The sequence below is a fragment of the Genypterus blacodes genome, unplaced genomic scaffold (assembly GCF_046128005.1).
Source record: "Genypterus blacodes isolate CSIRO-AG114 ecotype Tasmania unplaced genomic scaffold, CSIRO-AGI_Gbla_v1 ptg000070l_1, whole genome shotgun sequence".
Taxonomy (NCBI): Eukaryota; Metazoa; Chordata; class Actinopteri; order Ophidiiformes; family Ophidiidae; genus Genypterus; species Genypterus blacodes.
The window spans coordinates 3,156,993-3,169,354 of NW_027466880.1; the positions used below are offsets into that span (position 1 = coordinate 3,156,993).

General features: G+C 42.3%; 1 protein-coding gene across 1 annotated transcript in view; it reads right to left on the minus strand.

Moving 5' to 3' along the window:
* lrig1 (leucine-rich repeats and immunoglobulin-like domains 1) overlaps positions 1-10,815 on the minus strand; it is a 37,931-nt gene extending 27,116 nt beyond the window's left edge. The window contains exon 1 of the mRNA XM_076156783.1: positions 9,656-10,815. Coding sequence (XP_076012898.1) covers positions 9,656-9,858 — 203 coding nt within the window. The 5' untranslated portion in view covers positions 9,859-10,815. The remainder of the gene's footprint in view (positions 1-9,655) is intronic.
* Between the last annotated feature and the right edge of the window lie 1,547 nt (positions 10,816-12,362).

Consider the following 12,362-nt stretch of genomic DNA (forward strand, 5'->3'; position numbering starts at 1 on the left):
GAGATGAGCCCTGGGAATAATGCGAGAGCCTCACTTAAGTTCATATCTTAAATGACTTTGAAATCATACATTTCTCTTCCTGCTTGGCATCTTGTCACAAATTCAATTCCCCGCGTTGACCCTTCTGTAATGCGCGTGTGTGTGTAAGAGGGACACGCAAATTTCAGATTGACGTGTTCGCATGTGATTTGATCCAATAAAGTGTCTTCTTTCTTCTTCTTCTTAAATAAAGATGCCCGTTACTTTTTCCTCTTGTGGCCAAACCCATCTGTAATGTTATTAAATCAAGCTTTGTTTAAGTTAAGTGACAGCGTCTTTAAAATATAGAGTGAAACTGTATAATGTAAAGAAGACAAATCAATTGTGAAAAAAAAAAAGTGGAATATGACTAGAAGACAATTTATGTGTCAAATTAGACAATTACAATAAACCACAGTAAAGTCTGTATCTAATCCAGTGGCACACTTCAGCCTCCGTCAGGACCAACGATTCTCTGAAGCATTGAAGTCAACTCTATTTAACACTGAAGCCTCTGAATTCTCATAACATTCAGTCCCAAATGTAAAACACAGACTCTATAGACATCTCCACCGCATTCTGAGCTCCACCAGCCAACTATGCTCAAGACATCGGTGACCACAATGTCGCCTCTTTTCTCCCAGCACGCCCGCACAGGAACATGAGTGCAGGTGCAATGAGGGCAGATACGGGATCGACTCAACTCCACCCCTGCACACATCACACATCACAAACAATAACCACAAACATGAAGAGGCTGTCATCTTTCAGGAAAAGGTGTCTGGCTTCCCTGTGTACTCAATGAGAGCCCTTATTTTTAGAACACAACAACGCCAAAGCTTGTCACTGCAAAAAGATGAGATTTGTCGTGAACTTAAAGAGCAAGTGCAGTGTTTATTCATCAACACAGCTGTGCAGTTAATTAAATGATTATTTCAACTTCAAACAAAAAAGACCGCACACAATTGCTCAATATAAACACTGAAAGTTGCCTGCTTGTTTTTCCCAATGTAGTTTTAGTACCATACATTTACGAAATAACGGTTCTGTGACAAACATAAAACAACATTCTGGCCTCTAGTAAGTTTTATGTGGCATTTGTTATTATTTTCAGCTGTATTATAGAAAAAATGATTGATAGTGCCTTGAAAATAACTATTGGCTGCAGGCTTATTCATCACATTAAGGTCAAGCAACAACAGCCTAGGTCAGAAGATTGACTGACAGACGGGAGATGGGAGGGGGGCACCTGAAAACAACATCAGCTTATGTCTTGGTCTGACACAGCAGAGAAAGCACTGAGAGACAATGGGATGATCTCATAAATGGGCCCGTCTGACTAAGCAAACTGTGGAGAAAAATGTGGCCCGACGCCTTCCTCCGCAGTAGGCCGTCACTGCTCGACTATGTAGTTGATTTGACATATAAAACTCATTAAAAGGCTTTAAAAGATAGCTGTGTTATGGCTGATGTGGGAGTAGCAGAAAGCTCTGAGAGGAGAAGTGATGTCATTGAGTATGACAGCATGCTCGTAAGTCAGCATAAGGCCTGTATGTGAGTGTGTGTGTGGGAGAGAGAGAGAGAGAGCGAGCGAGCGAGCGAGCAAGAGAGAGAGAGAGAGAGTGGAGACTTGCACATACTGATAGATCATCATTATCGTTCCCATTTCTGTCAGAGATAAAGGCGGCGTGAACTTCACTCGCCTTAAGTGTGAAGTGATGTCAGTGATGAGCCCTTTGTAGCCCGACGGGGACACAAAGGCCCTTTAATGTGGCTGATTGCAGAGTATCGTAAAACTAGTCAAATAATAACCTGTATTTCAGAGAGCCAGACACACACACACACACACGCACAGACACAGACACAGACACGCCTCTCTTCCTGTCATTAAGGACCAGTTTACAACCAGGCAACAGCAGTGAGAGTGTACACACAGCTAACACCACCTCCAGGCCACCATTTTACATGCCAGTCAAACAGTAGAAGGCCCGAGGCAGAAAGAGCCAGTATCTCATCAACCCCAACAAGGTTAAAAGCCTGAGCCGGCAAAGAAGATCTGCTCTGATAATGACAAATGCGCTGTGGTAACATCTGTAACACCAGCAGGCTTTGTCGTGGAGGATCTTCAGAGGCTCAAGAGAACTTATGCGAGAGATCAGAAACGTGTATTGCATATTGGGGGGTGGGGAGGGCAGTGAGTTCCCACATTTGCATTACAGATTCCCTCTCCCACCCCCCAATACACACAACACAACAAAGGAGTTTCTCTCAGCCTTTGAGATCCGTCGGTCCAGGAGCGTGACTCGGGATTCTGAAGTTTTCGGGCCACATCTTGGGGCCATGTGCACCAACGTTCTTCCATATTTTGGGGCTGGGGACAGAGCCGGAGCAGGGCACTCCAAACAAACAGGCGGGGGAGTTTGGGGGAAAGGGTCAGCCTGAGGCACAACATGAACCCGTGGCAAGGCCTGACGACGCCAGCAAGCGCACTGCTGAGGAGAGGCGCAACAACACCCCTACACTCTGAAACGTACGGTGTGTATATGCACGCACACGTAGGATCTCACCGCAGCGTTAAATGCTGGATTCTGGCCTGATAACACTGTAATTTGTTATAAATGGCGCCAGACTGCTTCGTTACGTTGTGAAAGGAAATGAGTGTGCCCAATTAATCTGAAAGAATAACATAAATATGTCTCCTTGGTGGGGTAGAGTGCTGTGCAGACTGCTCACCCGAGGCTTTCCACTTCAAAGTCAAGAGAAAGACAGATCGTTTAGTCAATTATTTCCCTTACTTATTGTTTATTATGCTTGCAGAGCAGAATTCTGTGATAATTACACAATATCCAGTGGAGAATGTTAGTGACCAAATAGTGGGCTGTTATCGTTACATCCAAAGTGCATGTGAACGTGTGGTTGTCTAGATATTGGATCTATGATACTCCTTTTCTTTCTACTGTATGGGGGGGCGGGGGTGTGTTTGGCCCCAGTTAGCACTCATGGGTCTGCTCACTTCGACATGTTGCCTGATCTTTTGGTGAGGAAGCTGATCCACTTGCGCAGTACCTCGCTCTCCGTCCAAGTCACGCTTTTCTTTCTCTTTTTTTTTCCAAACATCTCCTCCAGATTTCCAAAACTCTTACCAGATGTAGAGCATTCACAGATGATTCATCGATCAAGCTCACTTTGTAGACACCGGCGTGGCGGAGGGGGGTGCGAGGAAAAAAAAGATCTTGGCGCCCTAGAGTGTCTTCACAAAAAGGCCATCTATTCTGCGGATTGGATTCCTGCAGAATGACTTGTGGCAGCAGCTGTTTGATTGTCATTAAAGCCAGGACACGGCCATGAGCTCACTCCATATCTTCGTGTTCGTGTCGGCTCTTATCTGCCGCTTGCAGGGTGGCTCAATTTCAGTTATTCCCTGTTAATTTGCTCACTGTGAATTATCATTCAGTGTAATCGCTTCAAATGGGGTCATTTGTCTAACAGATATCAATTTACATAGAACATTTAGTGCTTTAACTATCTAAGTAAACATCGAACTACGGTAAACGCCTGATAAGGGGAAAAAAGAAAAAGAGAAACTGATAGAAATCTGTGCCAATGGCAATATCATCTTAAACCCTTGGAAATCGCTCGAGATGTAACTTTATAATATCTGCCCGAGGACATGTGAGTCACAAGGCGAGGGAAACTGTGACAATAAACAAACTTGGTATAATTACTCCCAATACCACAAGATTACAAGGCTGCGTAGCGAAAAATACCCTGAAAACCACAAGAGGCTGAGCCCGGCTGAGCCCTGCGGAGCACTGCTGCTGCTGCTGCTGCTGCTGCTGCTGCGTCACTGCCTGACTACTGAAATGTTCATCTTCAAGTAATGGAGTTTACACAATGGTCAGTTCTTGTCTTTAGATTAACCGTCAACCTACCCCTAAATACTACAGCAATTTTGGTGTTGGTTGTCAGGTGATTGACGTCCAAACTGTCATTGTTGTTTTGGAAGCATTCTGGAGATATTTGACATTTACTTACTTAGGTCTGTAGGGCTGAAAGGGCCTGTGTCGCATCCACATTGTTATTTTTTCAACAATGCAAATATTGAAGTTGTGCACGCCTCAATATCAGCTCAACGACTCAGGTTCGCAAACAGAAACGTTATAATGGCGGTAATGCCTCGTAAAGCAAGTTTTATTTGGGTCCTATTTTTCAGTGTAAAGTACATCCACGCAACATTCCCTCAGCTACTTCAAATTATGGGACCACATTGTTCCTCAGATTAAGGTCCTGGTAAGGGAACCTCAAATATCTCCAGAACGCTACAACCAACAATGTCAGAGGCCTAGCTCAGACCTCAAACTCATGTTATTTTGTAAAATTGTAGCGCTTTACCACACATTACTTACTTAATGTGACATTGTCCTGGATACAAAAACTGATTAATTCCAGCAGAGTTATTGATACATGGTGGAAAGGCTTGTTGTTTCTGACAGTGAAGCATACAGTCGTGTCAAGTTTTGCTTCAGCGTGTTCCAACATGACTGACAGTGGTTGAGGTTTTTGACCACCGACGGGACTTTCACCAAGTAGTGGAACCAGCCTGAAGGCAACAGCATCAGACCGTGACATTGACAAAACACTTCCATGCTGTGGGCGGAAAAATGCCACACCACCCCCATATTCCCCCAGGCCAGGTGATCTGCAGCCCCACCCACCGTTGACCAGCCAGTGGAGCCACCAACCTCTGTCAGGAAACCACCGACACAAACCCCATTTCCTGAGGGCTGAAGCCAAAACCAACTGTTGGGGGTGATGTTTACCAATAAGGCTGCAATGCGGGGTTTAAGGCTACGGCTTGGGGTTGAGTCAGAGCAGAATTCACCGCTGTACATCCGAAGGCAAGAGAGATTGTTATGGCCAACCACTCAGGAAACCACTCAGGAAATGCTGGGCTACAAAAATCTGTTGAGCCTTGGCTCCACTTGTGATTCTGACCAGATTATGCACTGGTTCCTCTTTGACAAGCTTTCTGGATCCTTACAGCAAAACACAGGAGAGGATTTTAACAGCTCATGTAAGAAAAGATGCAGAGGAGCCAGCGGGCACACGCTGGGTATCTGCTTTATCTCTTTCTGACCACAGCAATCACAGCCAACATTAGTAATGCTCATGCTTTTATTTACTTGCAAAACTCCATTACGCAGACAGCACTGTGGGCAAAAATGCTTTTTACACACATTACCATGGCCACAAATAAGATAAGGCCCCACTCCTGAGAGGGAATATGTGACTGTGCGCGAGAGGAAAGCTGCTTTAAATGTTATTAGGCTATTCATCAATCACACGCGACAGACAAACTTTGAATGGTGGTCTGTTGTCATATATTATGCACAGATGTAAAACAGTAAAGGGATATGATCAACAAAGAAATCATTCAGACTACACAATTTAGTAAATGGAGACTTCAAATTCTCAGTTCACCTCACATTCGTCCTAAAACATTAATATGACAACATACTGTATTAGATCAATTGTCTTCAATAGTTTATGGATAGACCAGTACAACAATAAACTAACAGGAATTAACATTTTAAATGTAATGGATCGGTTCTTTGTTGGTTTAAGACTATTGTTAATTTAAATAATGGGAAATTTTCTCAGGAATTGCGATGAAAGTGTGACTAAGACTAAGATCGCTGCTACTCGAGAGCAGAACATGAAGAGTTATGATATCATACTTCCAACATGAGAATGAATGACTTCAAGAGTATTTAAACAGAGAACTGCAAAATGAAAATCAATCATGATGTCCCATGTATCTTTTAGATGAAAGCTGTGGATAAGTCACATTGAAAAGACGAATAAGCTTACCGGGAAAAAAACATAATCCAGAAAATACAGCTACTTGCACATGGCTAAAGGACAGAGGGTTTTGCCAAAACTAACACTACTCCTTAACATGCTGTGAGCCACAGTCACCTGGGACATTTGGCCAAAGACCATGCATTCATAACCACTTATAAGTGTTACTATGGTTCCCCTTCAACATTGGAGCAATTTTATGACACAAAATTCTTCATGCCAATGAATCAGCCAGGAAAACCATCAGTAAATCTCTTTAATCAGGTTTAGTGGTGGGTAAATTATTAAATATGCATGGCTCTGGATCTCTAAAGTGCATTAAATACCATTAGTTGCCAGGGTAGCCAAAGCATCACTGCTGTCACTGTACATTCTTGTTGCCAAAAAGTAACTACAAGAACACATTTACTGTATAGTGGGCTATGTTTTTGTTTAAGTGTGAACCTAATCAGTCAAGATCAATGTTGTCATCTTAATTCAACAAATCTTTACTATATGCTGTAATTCCACGTGTACCTGGATGTGTGCGTTGTCTGTCATAATTACTTGCCACCAGTTGGGAACTTCTAACAGGTCAGGACAGCTCTGCCGTCTCCCCTAAATCCTCCCGGAGATAAGATACTTCCCTAGGTTAACAAACTTGTCCATCACGCTGAGAATTCAGAGGTAGTTGGGACTTATTTCCTCCTCTGGGATGCTGGATAACTGCAGGCCCTGACTACTACCACTGCAGGAGCCTTGACTGTAATACCAACGTCAAGTCGCTGTATTTATTTGGCATGAAATGTAGACATAACAGATTTATCTCTTTGCATGGTCTACATCAACTTTGCAGAGAGCAAATGTGAAAATAGAAAATAGTACAAAAGAGATATATTGTATAGCAAAGCTCAGTGTTGATAGCAGTGATACGTTTGTGGCAGATGACTGAGATTTCCCTCTGAATGTCTCCTCGCTACACTTGGAGGTACAGAGAAGGTGGCTTTGTTTATTGACATTCACCAATAATGCCCCCCCCTCTCCCCCTACACCAACCCACCACTGCTGCTGCTGCTCCCTCCCCAGGCCAAACATAACAGGGACAGTTGATTCCACATGATTGCACTTGGCTCAAAAGCCTGAAGGTAGGAGTGGACAGATACATTAGGTCTGCAACTCCAGTGGGGTGCAAATGCTCTCAGTCAGCAAAACAAAGTAGGAGCCAGAGATGTGTTCCTTAAAGCTGGACAACATATTTCAACATTGACATAGTTCATAAAATGTGACATTATGTCTGCTTTCCTGCGAAACACTCACACAAATTCTTAAGAAAAAAACTCAAACTGGAACCAAACAACAGGGAACAAGACAAATTGATATTTATTGCCACTATGTTAAAGGCCTTAAATTAAACCTGAGTTACTCTGCAGTACAGCATAGTGCAGTTGTTTATGCAGAATAATCCTACTACTTGTGCTTCTTATTCATAACAATGCAACATGACTGACGTATTAATAGAGCAAAGAAGGTGTGGAACAATCCCTACAGTAAGTACGGCTGTGTGGCAGATTTGCCACAACCATCTGTAAACCCACACCTAGTATACACACTTAAAACATTTACATTCCACGCACAGGCAGTGCACAAAAACTCAAATAACAACTTTCAAGAACAGTGAGTAAGTCAGTAATTTTATCCACTCAAGTGGACAGGGCTTGAAGTGAGGTACCTTATAATGAGATCAATTTCAGCCACAAGTGAAACTCTCCATACTTGTCTGTTTGGGTTTACAGTAATCATCTATTAATCTGGCTCTTTCACAAACCTCAAAGGAGAAGTGCTCGCCCCCTTTGAGCTACTTGCCGACAAAGTGGGACAATCTTGAGGTGAGGTGAGGAAATATACAGGCTAGGTGTTTCAAAGATAATTCAACACCATAAAGTCATTCCCTTTGAAAACAGCGAGATTGCGGGTCCTTAAATCTTGACCGATAACGTTGACTGAGATAGCAAATAAAAGCTAGATGTGGTTCAGGCAGGACCTTAGTATCACACAAACCAAAAGAATCAGAGCAGCTGTTTCATACAGGACACATACAGTAGCTGTGCTTTGTCCATAAAGACAGGAGGTGTAGTGTGTGTCTGCATACATGCATGATAAACAGTGACTGCACTTGAATGTGGCCAAGTGGTGCTTAGGGCCAACACAGGCACAAGCACTGTTATTCATGTTTTTAGAGGACTTTTTGAAAGTTGCATTCCTCGCTTTGCAGGGACAGAACACAAGAACCTGAGAGCCAGGGGAATCTTCAGGCCTTTGGTCTTTCACTCTGCACTCGGAGCAAAATACACACAGACACACAAACATTCTGTAGCAATTGTCACAGAAGATTCACAAATGACACTTGACGTGCTGGTCCTTACATACTGCCGTGGGAGCCAAAATGTTGATTGCGAGGACAGAGCAGTGTGTTGTCTGAAAACAATTTGTGTCATTCAGCTCAGTGACAGCTGATGCTTCATCAGTATCAGGGGATGTTCTGTCAAATGTCCCAATTTGGATCATTCACAAAATTAACTGGCAGATAGAGTTTTACCTGTTGTTAATCTTATCCTGAGCAATCCAAGCATCATTTGCAAGTAATCTAATTTATGAGCTGTGTCAAGCAGAATGAAATCATGGAATAAGGATTTAACCGCAGTAAATTTCAACAAGTTTAGTTGTTATGACATTAGAAATGTCATAACAACTAAACTTGCCCATCTGCTCGACGGGACAACTTGTTCTTTCTAAGGTGGACAAGTGGACGAATTTGTTGATTAAAATGTCTATGTCTTGCATTCCTGTGTCACAAACTAAAATGGAAAAACTCACTTATGCAATGACAAATCATTGCATGGAGTCAGTTACCGCATTTCTGCAATAATATTAGGCTCACATTTATTTTAAAAGTATTGTACTGACAACAGTCCAAATCTTTAATTCAAGCTTGAAGAATGAATGAGCTGGTTAGAGTTCTCAACAGCAGGATAAAGGCACGCACAGAGCTCTTTCTATCCATTGCAATAATTCTTAAGTGCCCTTGGGCAAGGCATTTCACATTGATTAAATGATGCTCAGCAGCAGAACAGGCCTCTTCTATGTAAAATGCACGTCTGTGACTATCCCGTTTCCTGCCGATATATTACCTCTGCCAATTCATGTAAATAAAACTAATTAAGTCTGATTAAAAACGCATAGAAAATAAGATAAAACGGGAATATTAAAATATATTAAATATTAAAATAGACAAATGACACCATGTCTGTTAAAGTTCATGTTGAGACATTAATTGGTTACTTGCAACAATTTTGATGAAGTTACACCTTGTTAACTAATGTCGAGACAAAACATTATAGCCAAGTTACACTGATTGGTTCCCAAAGTGCAGTGCAGGGACCTTTAAATGCCTCTCAGACTTATAGAGGGACCTCGGTCAATTTTTATCAAAGTTGAGATTGGTTTCAACTGAATCAATCAATCAATCAATCAAAGTTAGTTTTCTGTTGAAATGTAAAGTTTGCCGCACTCCCCCTGCTTTTAAGTAGACCCTTATGGAACTGTAACCATAACCACAAAAACCTTCTCGGGCGGGATTCCTTTGGAGAAACCCCTATCAAGTGGAGTCCGCGAACCGTACAAACCATACAATGACAATAAACAGTTTGTATTATTGCAGACTTTTCTGTTAATAAACTCTGTTTCCCGTTATGGGCTGGTCAATAAATAGGCTGTGGGCATTGGGTGCTTTACTTACAAGGAAACAGTCCAGGTTGGAAGGTCCAGAGGCGTAGCTGTCAGCTCCAGATCGCTACAGTCCACTGAATCCCCGTTGCAGGTACAGTTCCGGGCACAGTGCAAGTCTGAAGCCAATCCATAACTGATTAACAGTCCGAACGATAAAATTAAATAAAAAACAAAACCAAAAACATATCCAAATCGCCCCAGGGACGCCGCCATTTTGTATCCAGTTTTAATAGCGCGACCGCAGAGCTCTCCTCGTATCCACAAATTGGGAAACTAATAAAGCTTCGTAAAGCTTGTAAACCCTTTACAACACATTAATTCCCTTTTAGTATCACGGAGAGTATAGATAAGTATGTTGAACTAAGCTGTTTTCCATTCAGAAGCAGTCATTCAGGACACAAGTGCCCAGTCCAACTTTCTCCCTCAGTGTCCGAAGCGGGTTTGAAATCAAAGGTAATTCATAGATAACCCAGTAAAAGTAGGCTCAAAGTAGCGTGTGAGTCTCCGTAAATTTAAAGGCCAAACACACGCTCATACATTGCTACAAATACGTAAAATTTCCGACAAGTCCATTGCTTTTGACATGTTTTAAACATGTAATAGAAGGATGAAAAGCCGTGTTCTTCAAAATAATTGTGGACCAACGGAGTGGCGTCAAAACTCGAGTCCTCACAGGGCTCAACTTCACACCGCGTTCGCAGTGTAACTTCTGGCTGCGGTGTAAAGTTAACAGTGCGTGGAATAAGTTAAGACCCGCGGGAAGGTGCCGAAAACTCCGATCTCTCGCAGCGAGTGCCGCACAACGTCCAAACCGAAACACCGCTTTTACTCCGGTGCTGAATAATCCCAACTTTCTTCTGTCTCGTCTAGGAGAACTCAACCAGCGACTTATCAGGTGCAGTCTGCGGTTACAAAATCTCGACGATCCGATTAATAGCAAAATACAGTCCCCCTCCTTCCGTACGTGAACCACCACCATGAGTTTTTTCCCTTTCCAGAGTTACTTTTTCTTTTTTTTCATGATGAGCGCTCTGCGGTCCCACGTTGGAAGCACAACAGCGAGCCCAAGGACCGCCCCTGCGGTGTCGCGATTGGCTGGTGCCGTTTGACTGACGGGTGACATCCTACACTGATTGGTCGTTGTGATTTTTTGGGTCTTCGCGGAGTTGCAGAGCCTTTGAGCGGCTGTCAGTCAGCGGTGGCTGGCCCCGCCCATGTTTCCCACCCCGGGGTGTGAAACCGCACCGCCCCCTCTCACTCTCACTGCTTCTTAAAGAGACAGACACCAACACGACTCCAGCAGGACATGATTGAGTAAGGTGAACATTAAAATTAAGATGATGATGATAAGTGTAAGTTACAAAGAAATAATACTAGGCTTTACAATTCGTTCACTTGCAATACCTACAATGTGCAAATGTAATTGCTAGAAAACAATTTTCTTTGATCATCAATAACAGCCACATTTCATTTTAGACAAATCATCATATAATCTTAATTTTTTTGTTGTTGTCTTACATCCATAGATCCACCTACATACTGTTTTAAACAGTTTTTTTTTATTATTATTTTAAAATCATATTTGATCTGCATTCCCGGTCATACCGATAAAATTGTGTTGTCTGTTTTTTAAGTTTATTTATTTATTTTGTTTAACCTAAAGTTAGTTTGATTGTATAACTTTTTGCATTACAGATGTTCTGTTTTTGCAGATAAACTCCTTGTATGTATGTGTGGTGTGAGAGTTTTCTAGATGTCTGGCAGAATGCTTGCATCTGCTTCGGTCTCTTTATGTGAGCCAAACCAATCAGAACAAATCTACAATTTGCTATTGTGAAAAGTTGTGCATCTGAGCTGGATAAATATGCAGGTGTGTCTGTGCATGTGTGAATGATGGCGGTTGGGTGCTTATGTAGGTATTTTTTGTGGGCACACCCATGTGCTGTATGTGTGTTTGCATGTGTAATGAATCAAAACTGATCTTTGCATCATTTGAATATGCCCTCTAATGGTCACATGATAGCACAAAATTCTTCCCAAATGTGGGAGCCGTGTTCACTCGTTGTCTCTAAAAGACACATCTGTGATAAATCAGTGGGCTGTCAGCCACTTGGCCCCCATGAACACTTTTTCCTCATCACAATTCTTTCCTGGCACTGACAGATCATATTGATTGGCTTCGTCAGACCCATTGTGATCGCTTTGTGTTGGGATGAGTCCCAGATTTCATCTCAATTAATCAAAGTAATGGGGACACAAATATTCACACCTGCAACACTGCAGGCACTTTAGTGGCACAGTTCCTCGTTCCTTTTACATTGAATAAGCAAAGGTTTCACATTGCATTTTGTGTGTTTGTGTGTGTGTGTGTGTGTGTGTGTGTGTGTGTGTGTGTGTGTGTGTGTTTTAACACAGTAGCCCACAGGTGAGGCCCTCATGAGCAGGGAAAATATCTGAAAAATGAGACCCTGTTAAAACATGACTTCATCTGTGATGCAAAGCACTTTTATAGTGGAAATGTTTTTTTTTTCAATTGATATCTGCAGTTTCTCCAAAAATTCTGTTAGTTTGACAAATGCGACCAATGATGAATCTGTGCAACGTCTTATAAAAGAATAGGCTAACTGTTTAGTGGGTACTTACAAACATACATGGTCATATGTCACTCCATCAAGTATTTCTTTCTCATTTTGTCCTCTTCAACTCTTAGGGAGCCT